The sequence below is a fragment of the Rhipicephalus sanguineus genome, chromosome 5 (assembly GCF_013339695.2).
Source record: "Rhipicephalus sanguineus isolate Rsan-2018 chromosome 5, BIME_Rsan_1.4, whole genome shotgun sequence".
NCBI classification, from domain to species: Eukaryota; Metazoa; Arthropoda; class Arachnida; order Ixodida; family Ixodidae; genus Rhipicephalus; species Rhipicephalus sanguineus.
Window position 1 is genome coordinate 51,622,184 of NC_051180.1, and position 25,588 is coordinate 51,647,771.

General features: G+C 46.1%; 1 protein-coding gene across 4 annotated transcripts in view; it reads right to left on the reverse strand.

The window, feature by feature from the left end:
- Nucleotides 1-25,588, reverse strand: part of LOC119393625 (hemicentin-2) — a 225,890-nt gene that overhangs the window by 23,266 nt on the left and 177,036 nt on the right. For all 4 annotated transcript variants that reach the window (XR_007416349.1, XM_037660734.2, XM_049416299.1 and 1 more), the window contains exons 7-8: nucleotides 19,113-19,382; nucleotides 4,685-5,017 (exon numbers count right to left, since the gene is read on the reverse strand). Coding sequence is in view for 3 of the 4 variants with exons in the window: in XM_037660734.2 (XP_037516662.1) it covers nucleotides 4,685-5,017; nucleotides 19,113-19,382 (603 nt within the window). In the remaining variant the exon portion in view is untranslated. The remainder of the gene's footprint in view (nucleotides 1-4,684; nucleotides 5,018-19,112; nucleotides 19,383-25,588) is intronic.

Genomic DNA, 25,588 nt, shown 5'->3' on the forward strand with positions numbered 1-25,588 from the left:
TGGGGTGGTCGTTCTTGAACTCGCTTTTTGCTTGACTGTCCGTGTCGCGCGTAAATGACGAGCCTCCGGGGTTTGTATTTCTTATGGCTTTTGTACGGGAAAGGTTCTCGCAGAGAACCGAGTGCGAAGCGAATAAAACGCCGTCGCACTGTGCGCGCACTTGTTCTGACAGCGGCGCGTGGTGGCCTCATAAAAACCGCGCTGTCGCCGTGGAGCGCCGAGTGCGCGAGCATAGCTGGTAGCGCAATGAAAAAAAATAGGAATATAAAAAGGGATCGCTTCAGGAGCAGCGGCAGAGGGAGGGAGGTGAGTTTCTTTATCGCTTCCTGCTCCCTGTTTGCCCTTACTTTTTTTCACTCCCCCCCCCCTCCTCCCTTCCCCTCCCATTCGTTATATCGCGTGCTGGTGCCAAATTAGGGACGGCACTGTTTGACTCTATATGGCGACCCGCAGGAAGCTCGTCTCTCGCGATCCACCGCAGATCAAACGAGAAAGACTCTTCGCTTTGCTCCCTTTTTATTCCCCACATCCTGCTTTACTGGAAGATGTCGCAGCAGCGAAAGTCGGAGATGTCTAGCGACTAGGGTTGCTTGCTCTGTATAGTTTGCTGATAGTGGGTTACTACGGATCTTTTTATGCTAGTTGGTGACACGGCAAAGACTAGACGTTATATGTTCGCGCATGTTACACTGAGTGCATCACGTCTTGACAGCATCCGTGACAGCCACCGCACAGATAGTCTGGTTTATCCTATACTGCAACATTTTTTTTTTTTGCGCTCTAACATTTCGCTTTTATCGGTACATGGTAACCAAATGAAGTAAGTCTCACTGTACCACCCTATCCTCACTTTTACTTCTCTTTTGTTCATTACTGCGCTTAGAAACAAAAGTAAACTTGGAATATTGGACGGGAATGCGGAAGTGATAGGTGTATATATGTATATATATGGGTGTGTGAAAAGGAAAAAGAAACGCCGGCATTGGATTGTATAGGACCAGTGTCTACCCTACTGGGTTAAAACACAGATTGACTGCGACGAAGGTATGAGTAACGGCGTAATGAACAGCTGAGACAAATGTACAGAGCCAGCTTCCGCTTCGACATCCTCCTAATAACACAACTTTCAATACTTGGCGGCTGACAGGCTAGCGTACATGAAGCTCCGTCTCCCGCAGTTTTTGCACCATTCTGCGCATTACTTCAGCGTGGGCCTCGTGTGCGTTCAAGCCTGCACGGAGCTAGCGCCACACTCGCTAGAAGAGAGAACACGGGCTCACCTGCTAGCGATATGTGTTTTCCTCTTACAAAAGCTAGGCTTGCCACTGAGATTAAGAACAAAAAGAAACAACTAAACTCTGAGACTTTACTCAACAAAACTATGATCTGATTACAAAATGGCCGTAGAGGTAGACTCCTGGTTAAATTCGGACAAGCTTATATGTGTTACATACTAAATGTTTCTTTTTTTTTTTCAGCATCAGCTTTGCCATGTCACAGGCATGCGTTGCTGTGAAACTTACACAATGTATTGTAATCGAGTATTTTTGTCGTGCTGTGAAGGATATTTAAATTACAGACGAGTACTTATGCAGGATTAGTACCCGTTTCTTAATTATACACGTGCCCACGCACCAACCGAGCTCGCATAACAATATCTAGGGTTCTACGTGCCAAAACCGCATTACGATTATGAGGCACGCTGTAACGTAGGGCTCTGGAAATTTCTACTATTTTGTGTGCTTTAACGTGCACTGACATCGCATAGTACACGGACCTCTAGCATTTCTCCTCCATCAAAATACTACCGCCGTGGCATCCATATGGAGCTCACAATACGAGCACCGAGATACATATTAAGTGTAGTTTCAAGGCATCATAGCTGTTTCTGACGCAACTTGCAATTTTTTTCTTTTTTTTTTGTCCATCTTGTGCGCCCTGTGCATCAAAGCCGTAACGGCGAACTTGTCAACCTGCTCCCTCTCTACTTGGTGTTTGTGATCCAAATGAAATGATATTAATAATAATAATAATAATAATAATAATAATAATAATAATAATAATAATAATAATAATAATAATAATAATAATAATTGCAGTGGCTTAACTCGGCTTTGCCAGGATATACGTAGCGTTAGCAAAGGTTCAGCTGATTATTCTTAGCTTTTCAGATTGTCTAGGATTATTAGCCTCCTTCTGTTCATTCTTCGTACGCTGAACCGCTAACTGCCAGGCAACTATTTCGGGATCCGATGAGATAAGCTTCTCGGCTCCTCTGCGTTGTTGAGCAGGATTTGCGCTCTCGTTCTCCATGGCGTTACCCACCTGCAAACGCCAATCAGAGGCGCTATCAAGCGGCTCCAGCGCAGTGTCAGACGGCGACTGCACAGCGAAGGCGAATAGCTGCGCGGGCGCCGGCGCCAGTGTGTCTGCCATGGCTACGACGTCACTCCTCTCGAATGCGCAGACCAGCAGCGGCGAGTCGCACGCGGCGGTGGCGGAGTCTGCGCGCGCGCCGGCGCCAGTGTGTCTGCCGCGGCTACGACGCCACTCCTCCCGAACGCGCAGACCAGTAGCGGCGAGTCGCGCGCGGCGGTGGCGGAGAACGCGTTAGATACCGGCTCCGGTGAGCCAGATGTGTGACATCACTGATCCTCGCGCATGCGCAGCACGGCTCATGAGGATCCACGCGAAACCGGCTCCGGCTAGGCAAGTGTAGCTAACGCTACAAAAAAAGTCACAGTTTCGCCGCAACGGCGAAGTAATGAATGCGATAGCAACAAAATAGAATGTCACACTAAGAACGGCAATCAGCTCGATACTTGCAGCGCGCCGCTCGAACGCAAAGGACTCACAAAAGGAACACACACAGGACGACCGCGAAGTAACAATGCTAACAGCGCGATACTTGCGGCGCGCTGTTCAAACACAAGGAAGGACACTCGCAAAGAACGCACAGGTATACAGTGGACGAGCGCGGACTAACAACTGTTACGGTTGTTACTTCTTAGTGTTTGAGCAGCGCGCTACAACCCAACACATTTACATTTTTTTTCATCAAAACTGCGGCGCGTGGAATGGCCGTTCCGCGTCTCCTGTATACCGCGCGGTGGCGTTCGACGGATTGTTTACGAACGAAAGCACAGTGTGACGCATTGCAGTGACACCAACCGTATCCCGCTTTTTCTCTGTTCGTTCCCCCCCCCCTTGTTCTTTTGCGGGGCCTCTCCAGTGTAATGTGTGTTTTGTTTTTGTTTTTTTTACATATATGCTCTAGGGTGTCATTACACCCACCCGTTAAAGAGGGAATAGTAGCAAATCATCATCATCATCATCATCATCATTAGGCGTTCCACATCATCAGTGGGTACAGTAATGGGCCACTTTTTGGTGCGCGCTCAAGGGCAGCTTCCAAACTGAAGGAAAATGTAGGAGCGTTGCTTTAAAGCGCGCCCTTCGGACAATCTCGCGGGTGTTCCTGCACACGCTGAAGCACCTCTGAGCTCTGCCTGCCGTTAGCGTTAAATGGTGTATATAAATAGCTCGCCGTTGTTATGCTAAACAGCCGGGGCGCGTGGCCGAGTTTTTTAAAGCGGTGCCCTGAGGAGCGAGAGGTCGCAGGGTCGAATCCCGGTGGCGCCGCGGAAATCTCTTTCTTCTTATTTATTTTTCTTTGTGGCTTTTATTTATATATACACACATATACATATCCGGGACATGACGGCATCGGCGATGGCAAAAACCAGCCGAGAGTGTCCATATAATTGCTATCGCAGCAATATTAATATAAATAATAATAATAATAATAATAATAATAATAATAATAATAATAATAATAATAATAATAATAATAATAATACGTGATGCCCTGATTGTACCCATGCGAGCGCGCCATATCTAGTAACAGTACGAGCAGCCTGACGTCTGATACTTCACTGAAGGATATTGACACCTGTTTCTGACATAAATGTCACGTCACTCAAGCAATCCGTACAAGGCGCCATTTCGGTCTCATGTGCAATGCTGATTGGGTGGACGATACAAGGTCGTAGCTCGCCACAGCTACATAAAAAAGCCTTGCGAATACACTGTGTTCCTCCTGTGACCGCAGATGGCGCGTGTGTTTTATTAAGAAAGGCTTACATGAATAGGGAAGGAGGAAATAAGGAAAAAGTGGAGGGCATCGCAGCCTGCTCCTTAAGTAAGCTTTACTGGATAACAGCGTAATGCATTCTACTTGTTTCACAGCTCCTCCAAGATTTCTTTACTTGTACACAGCGGACGTTACGCGAGTGTTTCTGTTTTCCGTTCCTATCACAATGCAGCAGTCACGGCTGGGATTGAACCTACGAACATGTGCTGAAGAGTGTAACGCCACACCCAGGTGAGCTACCGCCACGAGTGTCAGTAATATAAGTGGAATAACGCACACTTAGACACAGACAGAGTAAACAGGACGACACAAGCACTTTAGTGTCGTGTGTTAGCACTTGTGTCGTCTTGCTTCCTTCGTCGCTGTCTAAGTGTGCGCTATTCCATTTACGTTATGCACCAACAAGCACAAGCTGCTCTTCTTGAGCGTCAGCAAGATACGGCTTAGAGGGAGCTCGACGATACATTTTTGTGTTAGAAACATTCGCCAATGTAATGCTATATCGCTCGGTGAGCGTAAAGTAGTACTCACATTCTACGCGGAAGAGCATGGTGCTAGAGACTCCGGGCCCGACGGCGTTCTCGCTGCTCTGGCAGGTGAAGGTGTTGTAGTCGAACGAGGAGGGCGGTAGCTGGCTCATGTTCCACGAGAGGATTGAGGCGACCGAGTGAAAGTGTCCGCCCCCTTCGGGCCTCACGGCCTGGCTGGCGTGGAAGAAGGGCGACTCGTCGAGGGTCTCGTTGTTGCGGAGCCACCGCACCTCGCACACCGGGTCGCACTCGACCACGCATTCGAGCGATACGGCGGTCGCGTTGCGGAGGCTGCCACCCGTAGCCGGCAGAGAACGTAGGAACGACGGGGGAGCTGCGTGTAGAGAAGACGGTTAACATGGTTATGCTGCGACACAGACTCTACATGCACGTGACGCAGTTTGGTGCAGTATGACGCATTATCGTGTAGTATGAGGCAGTATAATAGGCCAGTATTTCAGGAGAAAATGGTAGTTCGAAGAGATGAAAAATTCTTGAACACTTTGGTTGTGAGAGAGGTTACGAAGCATACACATGCACGCGATAGGGCAGGCAATTGCATCCTTGAAGACGAGAACTTGTCGAAAACGTTGGCGCCAGCAACACCCCGTTTCAAGAAGTTTTCATTTCGCAGTATAATAAGGTGTGATGCACTACATCGCTCGCTCATCGCAACGCAGTACATGCTCGAAATATATGTTCAACCTGCTTCTTATGGCGTTAGGTATATTTGTGGTCTCAGTTTGGTTCGCTATTTTACCACGTTGATTATACTAGTTAAATCCGAATATTATGCTAATAAAACTTTCGACTACAACTCCTGGAAAGCAAAAGGTTGAATGTCGTGCCTCTCCGATATTCGCATGAACCTGCACGACCGACTATATAGCACTGGGACATCAACTTTTGTGTACTGTAAATACCATCTCATGCTGCGGGAACATAAGTTATTGCTTGCACGTGCTTTGTTTCCATCTCTCCCTACTGCTTTTTTTCTTATTTTTCTAGTAATCTGCCCAAGTCATGTGCGCTGGGGGGCTAGTTGGTACGATACTGAAACTGAAGTAAAACTGTTCAGGGAACGGGACACCAGAAGAAGAAGCAGATAGGACAGGCGCAGGCTAACAACTGGATTCAGTCTCTTCGCGTGACACCCAGCGTATAGCAGCAAAACTTGATACTTGTTCCGGTTGATATCCCTCCCTACCTTTTCTTTCTGTCATCTGCGCATCTCTTTGTCTTTTGGTAGCCCATTATGGGTATTAAAGTCTACTTCATCGGTTTCTTTAATTTTGCTATAGAACTCTGCCTTCTTGTGCAGCACAATACTTCTGTAGTAGGCTTGTGCGAATATTCGAGCAATTCGAATATTCTAACGAATAATACAGTATTCGAATTCGCTTCGATTCGAATTTAAATTATTGAAAATTTCGAAGTATTCGAAATGAACGAATATGTGTGTTTTAATCCGCTTATGACCCCCTGTAAAGGTGGTTTCACTGCAGTAGAGAAATGCTATGCCGTGAACACATCTTTCCAAAAAAATTCGCACTGTCCGGTTGTAATTTTTTGTAAAGGTGGTTTCACTGCAGCGGAGGGGTGCTGTACCGTGAATACACCTTTCCAGAGAAAATTCGCACTGGCGCGAAGCCCCACTTCAAGGTTAAATCAACATATTACCCTCACATCGATTCATCATTTTTTAAGTTTAAGAACTTGTTACACCGGCTTATATGCTCTAAGTATAGTAAATTTTAAAACGTAACAAAATTTATAGGTTATCATTTGCATTCTACCGAAAGCCAAATCCTGCTACTATTCAAAATTGCTTCCACTTCCTTTGAACTAAAAAGAATGACATTTGCACATACCTTGTTACAATTTAAAAAAAATGTTGTGCAGGTTGGTTGGGTCATGACAAATATGCTCATTTTTCTTTATAATATGTGATACATACTATTCGAATTCGATTCGAAATTATTCGACCAAAATCACTATTCGCTTCGAATTCGCTTCGAACCTAAAATTTACTATTCGCAAAAGCCTATTCTGTAGTCCTTGTTTTATTTATTTCTTCCACCCCCAGTAAAGCACAGCTTACATACGCGAATGACCGAGCAATGTGCTTTGTGGTAACTCCTTATGTATTAACTCATGTGGTGCTGGCTCTCTACGGGTATTATGAATTATATCAGTGAAGCTTAGGATAGTAATTATGACGATAATCGTTAAAGGGGCGGTTAATCGTTATGCAAATCGTGTATGAAAGCGTTAGAGCTGCATTGCGAAAACCAGACACACTGTAACGGCAGTCAGGTGCTCGCGGAGAGGTGAAGGCGTTTGTGAACAAGTCCAAATGCGTTCCCATTCTAAAATGGCAAACCTGATCTCTCAATGATACATTTGTAACGAGGTCAGTGGCGGGGCGAGGCAATGACGATCAAGGAAAACGCAACGGTGTCGTGTTAAGCTCCTCCCGAACTCCCTTCCGCCCACTGCGGTGTCGTGTTAACCCTTTCTTTTTCCTGGCCTCGCTGCCATCTTTTGCTGTATAATCAAGGAATGGAAGCACTGCTGGCGTAACCCTCTACTCGACGATAGCGCTTTTTCTCGCAATGAGACGACGGGCGGGCGGCTCGCGTGTCTCATTAAGCGTGATTGACGTGGGCGGTGAACTTGGTGTGCAATCGTCTCTGGAGCACTGCACAAACACCATAGAGCGTTTGTTCGCGAGAACGGGACTTTTTTTTTCACGTTCTTCGGCGTTTAATGTGAAAACCGCTTTCAGTTCTGTAATGACTGTGTGTGGGATAGGAAGATAGCGAGGAGAATGAGCAGTGTCATTTTAACGTTAACTGGTCCGTGCGGCCTAGTATTAGTCTAAGTAAAACACGGTGTGCACAACCAGAAGTTTCAGTTTCTAAACTTCGATTTTCACATTTTCATTCCGCTGGTTGGTTCGATGTTTTTCTGCCATGCAGCATACACTCTAAGAAAAAAGAGAGACAAAAGAGCGTCATGGAACCGTGGGCTTCCAGAACGTACGCGGTAGTCATTCAAGTTGGACACGCCTCGCCGGTAAAGTGAAAAAGCTCTAGACTTTCGACGGCGCGCGTTGTTGTGGCCGCCGCCGTGCACTGTTTTCCCTCGTTTCTGTTTGCTGTTTTCGAGGTTTGCATACACTGCGATGACGTTGGGCGTTATAACAGAATCGAGGTAGTGTACGTGACTGTGGGAGTTATGTGCGCTAATTCTAGCATATGACATGTCTGATCTCGACGTAGACGGCGTACGCACGCGCTGGGTGTCGTTCGGGCCCTCGTACTCGCATCTGTTTATCTGAGTATTTAAGGATGGGTTACGTTTGTAAGACATGCGGTCAATAACCGCTCACGGCATGCCCCTGACTGCCGGAGGAAGTGCTTTGTTGTTTTGTTGTTAGCCTTTATTATGTCTGTGTGAACCACTTATTGTGTAGGTTTTGCAAACCTTTACTGCAATTTCATTTTCTCATCATAATATCACGTTCTGCTTTTCAGATACCGTTTTTCATGGTGCTCACGCTGGAGAGGAGCGACAACCTAGCAAGCCATAAGTCTGATGCCGCAAGCCGTCACCACTTTTTGATTTATTCTTAATCATAAGGAATAAATATGAAACCATGATGGAGATTTCTGCTGTTTATTTAGCACCATATGACACTGCGCACATCACAGTCACACATTTTAGTTGGCTATACTCATAGAAGCATGTAAATGAGGAATACCCAAACTTCTTAATTGGAAATCACAGACCATCTTTTCGCGCTTTCTATATAACGTTGCTGGAAAATATGTGTTGTTTTGACGAGTTTTATTAAAATAATGCTAAAACTGAACTATTCTTTTTTGCAGTCGCTGGACAGAACGGCAAGTATTATTGGACTTGCTTGAAATAAACACTCCACTATTTTCAACAGTAGTCGCGCAAAAGTAGAGCAAGGGTAAAATGAGTAGCTTAAAATACTTGTGGAGTCGCTTGATGCTTTGGTGTGGGTCACTTGACTCCCGTAAGAGCGTTACCGGCAAGAGTCGTCTGACTCCCTATAAGTGGTAACGTGATCCTCCGGATGAGAGTCTTTCCATTCTTCCTAGAGGGTCAGGGGATTCTCCTAGAGCGAGCCGATCCTGACCCACCAAGAGAGTCACCGTGACTATTTAAATAGAGTCCTATACGTGGCAAGTCAGAACTCTCCGAAAAGAGTCACGCATATTCTTTTTTTTTTCTTAGGGTGTACCAGCATTGCTTTGTCTAATTACTGTGCAGGGGCATTCGCGAAGTGCCGCTTGACCGCACAAGTTATGAAACACATTGATTTAAAATATGGAGAGGAGGCACATAGTTTACAACCTGTATATTAGAGGGGCGTGTGCAAGCACTATAGTGCAGAGTACATCTAAATATGAAGGAATGGAACGAGTAGCTGTGGATTTTATCACTGAACTATTATTTTTGCTGCGGGTACCTGTTGCTTGCTTCAATACATTTATTTCATTTGGCTTCATTTCTGTGTGTGAAAAGAATGAAAAGGAAAGAACAACCTCTGATGCTGAATAGAGTCGTCACTGGAAATACCGCTATTAGAATGTGAGAAGGGTTGTTTTTGCAGCTACCACCAGCAGGCAAGAGCTCATGTATCAGTTTCACTTAAACAATGCGCACTCACTGCTACAAGTTTCTGCCAAGCACAACATTAACGACAGATTCATCAGCATAAACAGTATAGGAATGCCAGGGACGTTAACTAAAAATTGATCAAGCACTTCGTTGCACGCAACGATTGAAGCTTAAATAACGATGACTACAAGGAATGACACTGACAGGTAGGAGCATTTCTAGCAATCTATATAATTAGACGACGCAGCATTAAACAAAAAAAGGTTGTGTCAGTCTGCACTGAGTTGTGCAAAGCTTGGCACAGCAAAGCACGAACCCGTCGCCGCTCGTACTCCCCGTCGGCCGACACGTCTAGCTTCGAAATGCGCGGCTTCCTCCTCGCGAGTACGCAGCCAGGCTATGCACTATAGAGCGGCGGTTGCGAATGACGTCTGTGTCGGTAGGCGTGGCTTAGCTACTGCGCATACGCGGCTTGGCCAGGTGGTGCGGTATCTGGTCGCTAGACAACGCGATGCTTGCTTCCTCTTTCTTTCTGCCTTATTTAACAGCGATGCTCTTCAGAAAATCGTTCCTTGCGAGTTGATCGCAGAAAACTGTAATCTTAACGGGTATGTGCCACTATGCGGCTACCTGAAAACGAGTACAGAAAGAAGGAAAGGAAGAAAGAAAGAAAGAAAAAAAGAAAGAAAGAAAGAAGAAAGAAGGAAAGAAAGAAAGAAAGAAAGAAAGAAAGAAAGAAAGAAAGAAAGAAAGAAAGAAAGAAAGAAAGAAAGAAAGAAAGAAAGAAAGAAAGAAAGAAAGAAAGAAAGAAAGAAAGAAGGGAAGAAAGATATAAAGAAAGAAAAAAAAAGAAAAATTCTTGCCGAAAAAAAAAACTTCTTCACGTGGCGGGATTGGAAACCGCGTACCCCAGATCCGAAGGCGAGCGTCCTAACCACTCGGCTGTCCAGGCACGCTAGCAGAACATAGCCTAGCATTGTATAGTATATTGTAGCAAGGGGGTGGGAATGGGCAGTGAGCATGAAGAGGAGAGATGTGATGGTGAGAAGGAGGGAAAGGAGGAGGGGACAGAGTAAAGCGTAGCACAGAAAGAAAGAGAAAGAGAGAAATAGTTTAGTAGGACTGAAAGTTGGGCGAGTTTGTACTAATCCATGAAAGTACTTGGAAGCCCGAAACCCACAAGATGCACAAGAACTAGACAAGACGAGCGCTCACTTCAAACTAAAGTCTATTTACAGAAAGTGGCCAGGTGCGGCAGCCAGCCGTCCATTAACCTAGTAAACAGTCAAGTGGGTTATCTCAATAAGTCTTTGGCGCTGGGAACAGATCATCGGCAGCCACGCAGACGCTTGGCATGACCCTGGGCTCTTTCACCACAGTTGTTTCACCTTAGTTTTGCGAATCTCATGAGCGCAAGGTAGCTTTTGTTATTCTGTTTTTGCTATGGTTATTTGCCTTTGAGGTGCTACTTGTTGTTTCGCGCATGCGTTTTTCTATTGCTGTTGCGTTTTGTTGCACGATAAAACCTAGCCACTTTCTGTAAGTAAACTTTAGTTTGAAGTGAGAGCTCGTCTTGTCTAGTTCTTCTTGTGTATTTTGTGGGTTTCGCGCTTCCAAGTACATTCATAGATAGAAATGGAAAGAAATACAGAAAGAATAGGAAAGAGAGACAGAGGGAACATCAACGAAAGAGAGAGAAAGAAGTAGAGAGAGAAAGAAAAGATAGAAAGAAAGAGGAAGCTAGCATGGCGTGGTCTAGCGACCAGATACCCCACCACCTGCCCAAGCAGCGCATGCGCAGTAGCTAAGCCACGCCCACCGACGGTGACATCGCGCGCAACCTCCGCTATATAGTGTATAGCCTGGCTGCGTATTCCCGAGGAGGAAGCCGCGCATCTCGAAGCTAGATGTGGTGGTCGACGGAGAGTACTCACGGCGACGGGTCCGTACTTTGCTGTGCCAAGGTTTGCGTGACTTAGTGTAAACTGTCCGTTTTCTGTCTCTGGAGTTGGGCATCCGTGTCGTGTCTGTGACTGTATGTGGTTTAACTCTAACCTCTCTGCGCTGAGAATCAACCTAGCAAGAATGTAGCATCACCTAGCTAAAGCCTCGCAACAACCAAGAAGCAACCAGATTAGACTTTAGAATTGTCCACTTTCACCGTTTCAGGCCTTGCGTGACTTAATACAAGCTCGACCATTTTTTTGTCACTCTACTTCTTTCTTTCTCTTTCTTTGATTTTCTGTCTGTCTCTCTTTCATTCTGTTTCTGCATTTATTTCCCTCTATTTCTTCCTCATTCTTTCTGTGCTATGCTTTACTCTCTCCCCTCCTTTTTTTCCTCCTCCCCACCATCACATCTCTCCTCCTCACGCTCACTTCCCTTTCCCATCCCCTCGCTAAACTATACTATACAAGGCTATGCTATACTCTGCTGGCGTGCCTGGATAGCCGAATGGTTAGGACGCTCGCCTTCGGATTGAGGGTACGCAAGTTCGACTCCCGCCTAGTGAAGATTTTTTTTCGGCAAGAATTTTTCTATTTCTTTATATCTTTCTTTCCGTCTCTCTTTTGTTTCATTCTCTCGCTCTCTTTCTCTCTGTACTCGTTTTCAGGTAGCCGCACAGTGACATATAAAATTTAAGATAATTATGGTTTTCTGCGACTGACTCACAAGGAACGATTTGCGACACAGCTATGCCGTTAAAATAAACCGCATACGACCAAAATAATTATGAAGGTTGTACTGCTGCTCCGTTTTTGCTATGTTTCATATCGCCGCTTATATATGCTGAAACATACGTGGACGTAGGCTGGTGGAGGATGCTGATTTAATTCCATTGATCTCCATTTATACCTCAACGTCTTTCTCACTGATTGAACGATTAACATTGGCAACAGCGAGGCCTCGTGTACGTCTGGCAATTAAGGACAATAACGAGAAAGAAATATTCAAGTTATCTGTCCAGTTACATAAATCGCGTCTCCAAAACACGTTTCATATTTCCGTTAAAACAATTGTCAACGAGCTCGCGAGAAGAGGAAAGAAAAAGCCTCTCAAACTTGCGATGCTTTTGATGGAACATGTTTTCGTTGAGATGTTAAGGAGGAAGCAGATCTACAAGCGAATAATTGGGGGGGGTGGGGGGCGTTTTCTGTGCAGATTACGTCAGAAGGCCAGTGTCGAACAAACAAGCGAGAAAAAGCGGCCAAAGTTGCCAGCCTATGGCAAGAATGCGTCACAAATTATACTGCGAACGCGGGCCTGGAGCGGAGCAGCGATAGGAGAGGCGAGCGACGACGGTTCATCGCTCACATAACAACTGCGCAAGGCTGGCCAATAAATCACGGCTATCGCCCAGCAGTACCCGCCGACGCGTGCGGAAGCCGCGAAAAACGCCTCCACTGCGGACTCGGGTCATGCGCGATTTGGAAAGCTTTACCACGGTCGGTGACGGCGGAGAAGGCGAGTCCAATTTGAAAAATTGTACTGGTTGCAGGAAGGCCGTCGGAGGTGATCCAGTCGGAGGCGAGGACGCGTTATCAGCGAGAGAAAGCCGATTTGGTCGAAAGCGGTAACGGAATTCGACGGTCCGGACTGCGTACGCGCTTGTCGCGGAGATATACGAACTTGTGCAGCTTCCGCGCAGAACGAATCATCCGCTCTCGCATGCAATGTATTGGCATTCGCATCGCCGAGGCCGCGTTTCTGTCTACCCCCTGCTTCGGAGAACGCTCCGAATCCTCCCGGAAGTGTCGATAAGCGGTCAGTTTTGGTGCGCAGTCGTGGGCGCTGCGACACGAATCCAAATATGTTTTGGTTACGCAGTCACGAGTCGTCTAATCTGCTTTGACCTCGCTGCGTTCGGTTCACGCATCAGTGCGCGTAAGCTGCGAATGCGAGTCATTCGCGACGTCGTCGTTCTGACTGTTTGCGGAAGGATACGTCAAGCGGAATCCGGTTGCCGCCCGCGTTCGTGAAGTTAACGCAGGGGAGAGATTTTGCGAGAGTTCGGCGAAGTCATTGCGAGTTATAGTTAGGTGGAGTCATCGCAAGGTAATACGGATACCCTTTAACTGGCAACTTCTCAGCGTCCCAAAATGTCATTGCTTTATTTTATTTATTACCGTTATTATTCATGAAAGAAAACATTCGAAGAATAACGAGAACATTCTGAGTTTGTACGAGCTAATTTTCTTTCAAGAAAATAGACTCCACACTCATAAACAAGAGGCCGTATTTAGGACGTTTTTTTTTTGTCCCCCAATTATAATCGTGAACTGCATTGTTTGCAATGGTTTTCTTAAGCATGCTCCTCAGTTGCCTATCTCTATTAATGCTATCTCATGCTGATACCGTGTAAATTGTTCGTGACCTCGAAGTACAGGGCACGCAGCGATAATGCAAGGAAAGCTTGCGTTATGCAGCACATAAGTGACGCTCATTGTTGTGGGACAGAAAGACGCCCCAGTACGCCTTTTGTTTTTGCGAGTGGAAGTACATAGCTTTTCGCTCGTACGCTATGGTTATTGGTAGGTCAGTATCACTGCTGTGTCGAAATTTCCATTTGCCGCCGTTCATGCTAATGAGTAACTGAAGAACTTGTAAATACAATACCTACTCTGAACCTCGGGAAAGGATTGGCAATGCAAGACGATTAGCACACGTGATGTAGCTGTTTACTCTGTGTGATAAATAAAGAAATGTGGATAGAAAGTGTAGACGAAATAAAGTTTACTAATAATATTAGATGCCGTGATTTTGCTGTAGAAGCAAACCTCTTAGCTATCAATAATGTGACCGAGAAATGATATTCATCTTCGTTTGATAGATGAAGACATTCTTTTTTTCTTTTACTAATCTGAATGATATCGTTTGATGAGTAAGGCTGTGTTTTTATTTTTCTCGTAAATGTTTCTCCGTCAGTGTATACCTCTGAACGCTGCATCTTCACGCAGATTGCTTTTTCTGTTTTATAAATATTGTTTAATGAAAACGCTGGTATAATTTTAATCTGTTCTCGTAAATGTGTTTTTCTTTTTCTGTACGTGCATGACCGTTTATGTATTTGGGAACGAACTTCATTCCTTCCGTAGAATTGCTATCACTTTACTGCAGGCTTTAATGACAAATAAATGAATAAGTCATCGTACATCTCCTCTCTTAACCCAGAGTACTTAAAGGGCGGATCATAAACCCTATCGAAAACGCCCTTGCCCAAGCCGGCCTGCTTAACGTATCCGTCGCTTTCTTGATGGATGGGACACGCTTAATATACCTCATTGGGTGCACTGTGGTAAAAGCTGGAGGCGGTGCAGTAGCAAATAATGGAAGCGACGGCGTCGACGCGCTTAGTCGCCACTTTTCACAGCCAGAATGAGCTCTACATCCGCTCACTATAAACGGAGAAGCCATTGCCTAAATTTCTTTCTTCGTGCTTAGGGAACGCCTCACTTGCTAGCTCATGTACGTGATTTAGTAAAAGCAAGGTGTAACATAAAGTATGAAAAACCAAGAGGAATGCAAAAGTTCAAGAAGTGACCGTGCTATGTCTCAACCCATATGACAAGCACTCTCGTAACGTTTGCGTGGGAGAGATATCTGGATTTCCGGCCTACTCTTACTACCTGCCTCTCAACTTGAATAATTCAAGAGTTTCCAGCGTAAACTAGCGAGAAAGCAGCGGGACTTCTATGGTGTACTAAAGATATACGACCTGTTCGCGTTCACGCAGCTCTCGCTACGCTGCATCCAATTAACGTGCAGACCGTGCGTAGTCCATAATCGGCGCGAACGGCCCCGAGAGCGCACGGCGACGTGCTTGGTAATGAATGATGCGATTCCGTCCCTAAGCTCCGCTAATTGCTGATCGGGACCACGCTTGTCCAGACCCCGCCGAATGGGCCTCCTGCAGGATACGATAAGCGATTACCGGCTCCCTCGTCCTGGTCCGGCATTTAAGCTCCCACGCAGACAAATCGCTTTCAGTGCTCCGACCGGAAATTTGAACGTGTTCGGATCGTGGATTACTTGGCGTGATAATAGTTTATAAGCGTTATCTCCTCGACGCATCAGGCATAGATTCATAGGCCCTTGTAAGTACTCTGAACAGGACGTCTTTCTTCTAAAGTGAGCCCGCAACCTGCACTGAATGAGAATTTCATCATGTATAAATAAACCGGGGAGTTATTGCGTAAGAGCATAAGAATAATACGAATAATAATAATAATAATAATAATAATAATAATAATAATAATAATAATAATAATAATAATAATAATAATAATAATAATAATAATAATAATGACAAGGGTGTTTTGCATTATCGCCAAACCACTCGAAATCCTGCGTGCCGAGGCATTAAAGACTACAACGTCTTGTCAGAATGCGACGAGCTTTTTTTCATGCTCTCCAAGGGATCGGGCCCGCTCCGTGGAAGCTTTCCATGACGTCTGCTGCGCCACGGGATCGCCTTCTTTATCTTCTTCTTTATCGCCTCGGTTTCACAATTTCGCAAAGAAGTGAGTGTGCAGCTCGCGCGCTCACTCCATCTACTCGTAACAATTGTTGTTGTTGTTGTTGCAATAACTTACCCATACCCATTAGGGGATTGGCCACAATTTAACTAATGCCTTTGTTTTATTCTTTTTTTTTTCATTGCTAATACTATTCTCACAATAAAGTGAAGGCGAAGGAGCGGCCAGAGCTAGAAATGAGATTCAAGTATACAGATATGTGAACCCTCACCCGAAAAAAAGCAAAAACAATTTCGCCGCAATTAACTCGTAGTGCCAGTGGCCAGTGTATTCCTCAGTCATGAAATCTAAACTTCCGATCAAGTGACGGCCGCTATTTACGCATGACATGCATATTTAAGAAAGTGTTGGCGCATATTCGAGAAGCGTACAACTCTATTGGCGAGTAACGTGCTGTGGGATCAGACACGTATGTTCTGCATACTGCGTATAGAAGAGCGCTGCGCGTAACGATAACTTAATAGAAGGGACGGCTAGGCGCAGTCTATCCCCGTTAAAAATAAACCAACGACGTGGAACAAAATATTAACAACCTCCAAAAGCATAACGCTAACCAGAAATATCGTTCCACAAGAATGTGTTGGAATTCTTGAGCGATACGTTAAAGCTTCACGGTAGGGCAGCTACTAGGAAGCTTAATTTGTATTCTTGGTATTTTTTTTTTGTATATACGTAATAGCCAATACACAGTGCAGAACTGACTGAATAAATGATCAAAGGAGGGCAGCAGCACAGCAAAGGCTTGAAATATGCAAGGCGACGCGAGCGGCTAATAACAGTTAGAGGCTTTTTACGACCAACCACATGTCTGGAGAAAACCCTCGGATCTTAGTGGATTAGCGTGAATGAGATCGCTAATGTATTACGAATAAGGTGCATACACAAACCTTTAGGACTACGTTGTGCGGCTAACCAGTAGGAGACGTCCATTCGCCTCCAGCAAATCTCTTAACGCCAGCTTATCAAGTGTTTTGTGAAAATCGTGATGACGCCCACCAAGTACGTACCACTTCGGGGTACTTCTTTTATGCCGGAAGCACTTTCTCCCAAATAAGCAGCTCGTGTTCTCTCCCGGAGGAATCATGACTTAAATATCTCGTCGATAAAAAGTTATTATTGGACATTTCGCGCTTTTATCTCTTATACATAAAGAGAAGCGGGGTTTCCTTGCACCGAACGACAGAGAAGGCGTCGATCGCGGAGAACTAATATAATAATTACCGGGGTTTTACGTCCCAAGACCACGATATGATATTATGAGGAACGCCGTAATGGAGGACTCCGGAAATTTTGATCAGTTGGTGTTCTTTAACGCGCACCTGAATATAAGTACACGAGCCTCAAGCATTTTCGCCTCCATCGCTCGGAGAATTAAACAGCAGCAACAAGAAAAAAAAAAGTTGTATTGCCCTGGGAACACGACTCGTTGTGGGTTACCGCACTGCAAGCGACGTGCGTGTGCGTCCGCGCGTGCGTGCTCATGCGACCTCCTTTTTCTTGCCTAATTATAATTTTTGCGATTGCCCGCCACTCACTGTTCACGTCCACTCCGGAGCAGCCCGACCAAACACGGCTCTGTCTTTGCGGCAAAAAAAAAAAAACAATAAATAAATAAAATAAAAGAAAAAAAAACGTGGCTGCATGGTTCAATCTCACAAAGTGAAGCTCCAAGGACGACGCGTCATGTCGACAACGCCTAAACACGAGTTTTATATTTCGCTTTCCGTTCATCGGCCTCGCACTAAGTCGAGCTCGTATGGGGAATATACAAAGCGGGCATGCGTCCAGCATGATGCTGTGCCGTGTAGTAGCTGCGCAGCGTGTAATAACGATAGGCGAGAGGCGCCGTCGCGCGTTGCTTCACCTTCCGCCTCGCGGGTTCGTCACTCCGGATTCTTTATGAAGCGACGGGAGACACGCGCTGCGAGTCCCATACAGCGTAATTAATTTATAATTACGCGTGTTACCAGGGAGATACTGATTGAGGCGAAATGCCCCAGCGCCTGGCACGTTTTGCTTGCTGCGCCCGCGTTTGCCGCTCTATGTTGATACTTGCCATGGTTACCTCGAACGATGAGCGCGCGTCAGGAGTCAAGGCTGATTCGATATGAAAAAAAAAAATAACAACAAAAAGACCTTTTATGTGAAAGAGCCCCCGTACTTGTGCTATCATTTGTAGAGTTAAAGAAAATTCACATCTACACTAAAAGGCGCCACTTTGTGTACGATTTCACCCACTCCTTCCCTCCCTGCTTACTTTTTCCCTTATTCTCTTTCCGCCCCCTCCCCCCTCCTTCATTATTCAGTGAAGCTTTTCCATCTATTTATCTAGGGAATTTCGCACGCGAGTGTTGTACCCATAAGCTGTATGACTAAGTTTATGCTAATTCGCCTTTCAATATGGGGTGCCATTGCGCTCCCCAGGTATTTTTGGGTTGGCGTTAACATTAGGCACTGTCAATAAAGGTTCAACTGCCGCACGCGAACCATGCTGACAATCATGTACATATATGGAAACCGTGGAATAATAGTATTTGATGACCCTCTTTATCAGAGAATTTGTTACTTTCCTCCAATAGCGTGGCTTGACAGCTGTTGCGAGCGTTACCCGTGACATGATAGCTGTAACTCTCACCAGTAACGCTACTTTCGAGCTTAAAGGCTCTCCTATTTCGTACTGGCGGAGCACGATTCTTTTTGTTCAAGACACATCAAATATGAGCTTTCACATGAAATATAATCTATACAAATGTGTTGCTGAATGCATTACTAGTACTATTTTCATTAAGGCAATTTCGTTTCGGGGCATGACTTTATTTCTACTTTGATATGAATAGCCGAAGCATCAAAAAGAAAGAGATTGGCAGGGTTATTGAGATTAGTGGGTTGAACTTGTTGTAATTTAAGTTCACAGCGCTTGTCATAACGAAACGACTCCGCAGAAAACAAATAAAACGTCACGTTTGAAGCGTATCAGAGTTCCTGGGGTGAAACTTAGTCGACAACATCATGTCTCTGCATACCCAGAGTCACGTATAACGAAACATTGAAAAGAAAAAAAAAAGTTGCTTGCTCCGGCAGCAAGAAGTCCCCTCGAGGCATATGAGAAACCACGCCTCAAACGCATGTCAAAGCTTAGCTTGCGGCAATGACAAATGCCTTGCCGCTGAACTCATTTACAATAAGAGAGAATATAAGAAAAATAAGAAAGAAGCAACGAAAGCTCCTAGCACGCACCTTGGGCGTCGAGTATCCAGAACGCCAGCGCGCCTATGCCGACCTGGTTGACCGCGGCGCACGAGTAGTTTCCCTGCGTGGCTGTGGTCACGGGTTCGGTGACCAGCGTCGCTCCGGTCACGTTCAACGGCACGCCCCCGTGTTCCCAGCGAAACGCCACGCTGGGCGGCAATCCTGTGTCGTTGACGTGGCAACGCATCGTCACTCGCTGCCCTTTCAGCGGGGGCACAGCACCGCTTTCAGGAACCAAGATCGCAGGGCCCGGGGGATCTGATGTGTCAAGCGATGCGGGCGGGAACAGGGGACGAAATGAAAGACAGGAGAATTATTCTGTTTTAGAAAGGCACATTCATGAACACGTATAGCAGGCACACACCCATGAAGTATAGAAAGACAGTATACAGGTTTACATGAGCATAAGTTAGGCACTTTGTAACTTCCGGACAAAAAGAAACACGTGCTGACCCGGGACCCGTGTAGCGTGCTGCTGTGCGGTGCCTCGTTTTGGCGTGCTCGAAACACTTTTCGGACGCTTCTCGACTATCGCTCAGCTTCAGATGTCAAGCTGATCCTTTTAACGTGTACTTGAAGTCACTGAATAGAACTTATGTCTTTCGAGGAACGCCTCACAATAAGGAATTCCGATATGCGTAACTAACGCGGTGTGACTTGCTTCACTTGGTCGACGTCACAAACTTCACGTCTTAAGGTAACGCAGTAAGAGTGAGGGTGAAACACTGACGTTATTGTGAAAGCAAAAACAAGCGTAACGCTTGACACACGAACAAACAGAGCATACAAAAGAGGGCAATATCATGCAGAGACATGCGAAGTTCCACAAGCAAACGCGAGTACTGAACAAAGTCAAGTCTGACAGACAAATGGACCAATGCAAGTCGGTTGGTGCGTCAAGAATAAGAGCATGCCAGACGGACATGATGCAAAAGTTCTTAACACTAGCCTAGCAGACACTACTATTTCAATTATTTGCATATCTTTGTACTTAACTGGGTGTTTCGGATATTTAAAACGCGGTACGAGCTTCGCCTTGTAACTGTGTTGGGAATAAGTCAATAATAATTTTGAGGGTGAGTTTGTTCGATGTTCTAACCCCACTAAATAAACCGACCAGATGTGTGTTCCAAGGTTGCCTTGCTGACGCTCGTCAAATAGGTGGTACCTATATTCATCTATTCCTCACCTGTATAGCCGCTAGGACGCTTTGGATGGCGACATTCCATTTCTATAGATAGAAAACATTTCCTCTGCATATTTTTATGCGACATCGCAGTAGCTTCTCTTAAATCACACGTCCTTTATCACTGCATAAATTTCATGGGCTGAACAACCTGATGTAGCAATCCATAGGGAACTGTAATGATCACTTCTTCTGATTGTGAAACCGAAGTTCACAGGATTACATCTCAACAGGAGGCAGACTTTCTTATGGAAAAGCGATCGTCATGAAAATCAAATATAAAATTATTTTACCTCATTCCTAAGGCAGCCTGCGCTAACACTCATACAGTAACGCGTGTCGCTCGACGTCTGCGGAGGGCAAGAACGAAACCCGATCGGAACCCCTGAGTAGTGCAATGATATGTAGGTACTCCCTTTAAGGCATCCTTTTAAGGCATCCTTTTAAGGCATTAGAAATCTATGAAACACCAATAAGAGATGGGGATTTGGAGTGCGCTCTTATGCCCACGCAAAGGCATGGTTCCGTTTCTATTTCAGAAAACAAGAAAAAACATTATGAAAGAAGCAATGCCAGGTTTTCTCCAGCGATGAAATTGAATCAGGAACGCGGCAGCAACATCTATATCGGAGAAAAGAACAGATGCAGTTGCTCGGCGGGCAGATAAGGGCTGTGAATCGCTGAGCACAGAGCGCCACGGAAGGGGGGGAAGGGGGGGGGGTCACTTAGACCGCTCGCGTCGGCATTGAGCCCGAGTGGCGTGGCGACAGCATTTGACAGCCAACGGCGACCAAGGGGAGCGGCGAGTGAACAAACTTTGTTGAGGAATGTCCGAAATTCGCCGCTCGACACACGCAAACGAGTGCTCAATTGTCGGTCCAGCGGGGATGCAACTTCCTTTCCTCTTCCTCCCAGTCTGGGCCTCCATTGCGGATGCAGGAGGGAAAAAAAAGCGCGAAGAGGGAGAGCCGGATACCGAAAGAACGCAGGCGTCAACCAAGCGTGCGAGCTCGCCAGCGAAGCGGTTCAGCCTCGGCTTCGGCGGCTGTGACGGCTGCCGCAGTCGATAAAGCACACATCGATGTCTCCGCTGGCGGACACGGCGTGTTCGCGCTCCGTCGAGTTCCGATCGATGTCCAACCTCCCTTCCCACAACGCCCTCTCTCTTTTACAACCTCGCTGCCTCCACCCCTTTTTACATAGCTGCCCCCTTCCCGGCAGCCAGCCTCTAAAAACCGCGCCCCGATGTTCAACGCTCTAAAATTCCTTCCTTTCCCGGGTCTTCGCGCACTCTTCCGCCCTGTTGCATATTACTTCGTTGGCCGCTTACATTTTCACACACATTGTCACACACAGCCATGGCGAGCCTTTCTTTCTCTTGTGTGTGCGTTTATGTTTCTCTCCCTCCCTCTTGGCTCACTGGTTCAGTGCGAGAAGTAGTAGCTTGTCGGAGCGTGAAGCGCGTGAGTTAAATTTTCTCGCTCGAGTTTCTCCTAGCTTTGGCCGAGCCTCGCACACTTTTCTTCCTTTTCCTCCGAAGCGCTGACTTACATGCACAAATTCGAAGCGCGGAAGCTGACGTAGCGCCCGATTAAGAGCATGCGTGCGTGTACATGAGCCTCGCGTTTGTGCTTTGCGTTTTCGTTTGCCTCACAGTGCATGCGACTGGCTTGGGCAAAAAGAGGAAAGGGTTAGTGCTCCCCAGTGTTAATGTCTAGACGTGTCTAGACGGTGGTTTTAGGGGAGCCTTTGAAGAACAGTTGCCTTTTACCGCGGGATCTCAATATTTTTGTGCTGCAATTCACCATTTCTATCTTAAAAAATGAATGAACGCTATAAAAATTGCATCCACACTTGCATCTACACTTCATTCTTCACTTTATAGTTTGTATACGCTGCAAGAAAGTCCGAATCGCGCATGCGCAAGAAATGTTCTGCAGATGTCTGTGTCAGCGATTCCGTACATTCTGTGAAGCCTACGTTCCTTCTAGGACAATGATTCGGTTCTTTGAGCACATGACTGGAATGAAAGACGAAACGGTGGAGGAGGGGTGGCGTGAGAATACGTTGGCGTTGGCGCGAATGCCAGGACAGTTTTTCTCGAGATTTCACGTGCACGAGTGCATGGTTCGGCGGTGTAAATGTAAGTATTCAGTATTTATCATGCATAGATGGGGTGCTATGCAGGATGGCACGAGTTTGGCGAAACTCAGAGCCTTTCCGAGCTCTGGCGACATCCCCTTTGAACGATCTAACAGTGTGGAAAGGTCAAATCCATCCCTCAGCGCACGCTGCGTTCCATTGGTTATGATGAATCACGGCGTCACGTCAGGGGCGATCGACAAAGTTGGGTGGTGGCTTCAAACGAGAGGCGTCTTATTTCATTTGTTTTCGTTCCCCCGAGTGCAGAAGTGCACCCATGCAAAAAAAGGTCTTAGAAACTTTTACTAACGATATTTTTTAGAGATACAGGCTGCTTAAATTCATTTTCAAGCATTTAATGCCTGCACGAAGTATCCTTTAGAATAATCAGTGCCGTGGCCTTTGAGATTAGTTCCGGCCGAGCGCCTTAAAACACCGCGGCCGGAGCTAATCGCCGAGACCACGTGTAGAACCATCAGAGATCCGATTTTTATGCATTAAGAAGGCTCGTTTTAGGCGCCAAAAATAGGCCGGCAGAACAACGTTTTAGGCCTCGAATATTGTAAATATAGGCACAATAAATTTTCACATAGAAGCAAATAATTTCAAACGAGGACGTGCACGCCCCTTATCTATGACAGGGAAACAAAAATGTTATTGCTTAAGATGGCACAAAGGCGCCAACAGTTGAACATAGCCGTGCAATTGTGCTTTGTCCCGCATAGTTTGCAGAGCGAGGTCTCTCCCGTGTTCTGCATGGTCAAGTGTATACTGTCGAGCCAGCACAGTCCTGCTGTCTTTTCGGCTGAGAAGGGCAGAGCAGGAGCAGATAGCCAGATCACTAAAAGACCAGAAGGAAGGAATTCCGGGGTCGAATCGCGTAGAGCCAATTTCTTCCCTGGCAGTGAACCACTGGCGTAGCCGGGCGGAGGGGGGAGGGTCCCGAAACTATTTCGTTTTGCATGTTTATATATACACGCACACATACAAACGCACGCGCAAAACACATAGAGTTGACCCCCCCCCCCCAAAAAAAAGAAAAAGAAAGAAACTTTCTGGCTACGCTGCTGCAGTGAACACCTTAAAACGTAAACTTACATTTCTTTTTCTTTTTTTTTAATTTTTGCTATTCACTCTCCTTTCCGCTGACGGCTCTCCGCGGTTTCGCATTCGCCAACCGCTCGCGCCATGTCAGCGCGGCGGACAATGCTGGCCAGCATGTCCGAAGGCCAAGAAGGTGAAAAAAATATTTAAAAAATGAAAAATCAGCGTTGTGGGCGGCCTTCAGGCTGCCGGGACTAGGTTGAACCCCATAGTTCCGAACAGTCAACCTTGCATGGTAACGTGAATAATGGCCTCAAACTGCACCCGGTAGAGAAACTTGAGGCTAACTAGTGTTCATATAAGCGCCAATTTTGAAAATAGGCATTTATAGGCACTATAAGAACACTATAAAAGCCCTTCTTAACCTCTAATTCATGCTCATATATCAAAATGGCGCGATAGGAGCGCAAGGAACAAAATAGGCATTTGCCTAAAATTCGGTCTCTAATGATCATCAGGGTCGGCTTGTACATTCTAGCGCGTTGCTCGGCCGGCGCGCACCCTCTTCCTCCTCTTCATGGTCTGCTGGCTCCCCGAGCACGTGCGCCCGGCTGATTAGCTAATTGTCTGGGTGGTATACCTAGCGAATTAAATAAGGACATGCTATGAACAAGCTAATTAAGCAATGTAATGCTATGACCAAGCTAATTAAGCCACATCTTATTAAGACCATGCTAATGAAGACATGTAAAGCTAAGACCAAGCTAGTTAATATCATGAAAACTTACACTACGCTAATTAGGGACGCGCTAATTAGTACTATGCTAATTCGCTTTATACTAAATGAGGCCTTGCCAACTAAACCTAATTAATTCATACCGTGTTAATTAAACCATTAGTACCACTATTAAGACAGAACTTTTCAATATCATGTTAATGAGGACCTAGCTAATTAATACCATCAAAGTTGAGACCGAACTGACGCGGCCTTCACTCCGAAGCAGACCGAGCAGACTAAGTAGACGAGCCACGTAAAAAGCTGGAAGAAGCTATGTGATCACAAGCTCCTCTGTAGGCTCCAGCATTGCACAATTTGTGCAAGCTGACCAAATTATTTTATATGCAGAGAAGCTATTGTTTAGCGACCACCGCATGAAACGCTTGACAGACACACCGGCACTATGACAGTCACGAGTTGAACTGGGGCCTTCTCAGAATCAACGAGTTTGTACCCGAGTTCGTGCGTCAGTCAGTTTGATTGACATCCGCCCGCGGCGAAAATCGGGTCCGCCCACCGCGTTTGCTCTTTCCGAGGAGCAGTGCTCACGCCGCAACGCCAGCGAACGGCACGATTCATCTATGAGCTTAATCGCCCATACTACGCACACACGCACGAAGAACTAAAGGTTGTATCATCACGTGGCTACGATGTCTCGCATTAAGTTTTACCGCGCTCTATGACGTAGTACTTCCATTTATTTATCTGTAAATTTTTATAGAAGCGAAACGAGCTGCACGAGAGTGCTGCGTGTGCCCCTTTGTTGCCTTCGAGAGGGGAAATTTCCATGCTGCAGGTGGAACGAAAGAACTTGCCCGAAAGAGGACAAACGCCGACGAACACGCCTGTGGGAGGCGCGAAGTTCAGTTGGCAAAACGATAGCGCGACAATCACGCTGACGTCGCTGCACTGTTGAAACGTTGACTGAGTGGCAGCTCTGACGCATTCGCACGCGATGTTTCTTTGAAAACCGCCGCAAATGCCGCACATGCGTATGTGACGCCATGCTCGTCTTGTAGCCGTTTTTATCAACGCGGCTATCGCGCGCTCCGAACTGTCTTCTTATCATGACCGCCGTAGTGCGAGATCGGAGCAAACTTGTGTTTCCGAGAAACTCGGGCCATCCTGCATAGCACCCATGGTAAAGCGCTGGTTTGATGCTGCTACGACTGCTGATATGACGCATATCTGGTGTACACATACTGTTATGAGCTGAAAAATATGTATTGAAGTAAGGCATTTCTAAAGGGCTACGGATTTATACCTTATTATCCTTACTGATCTATCGCGTTTGTACCATCCGTAATTGCTCAC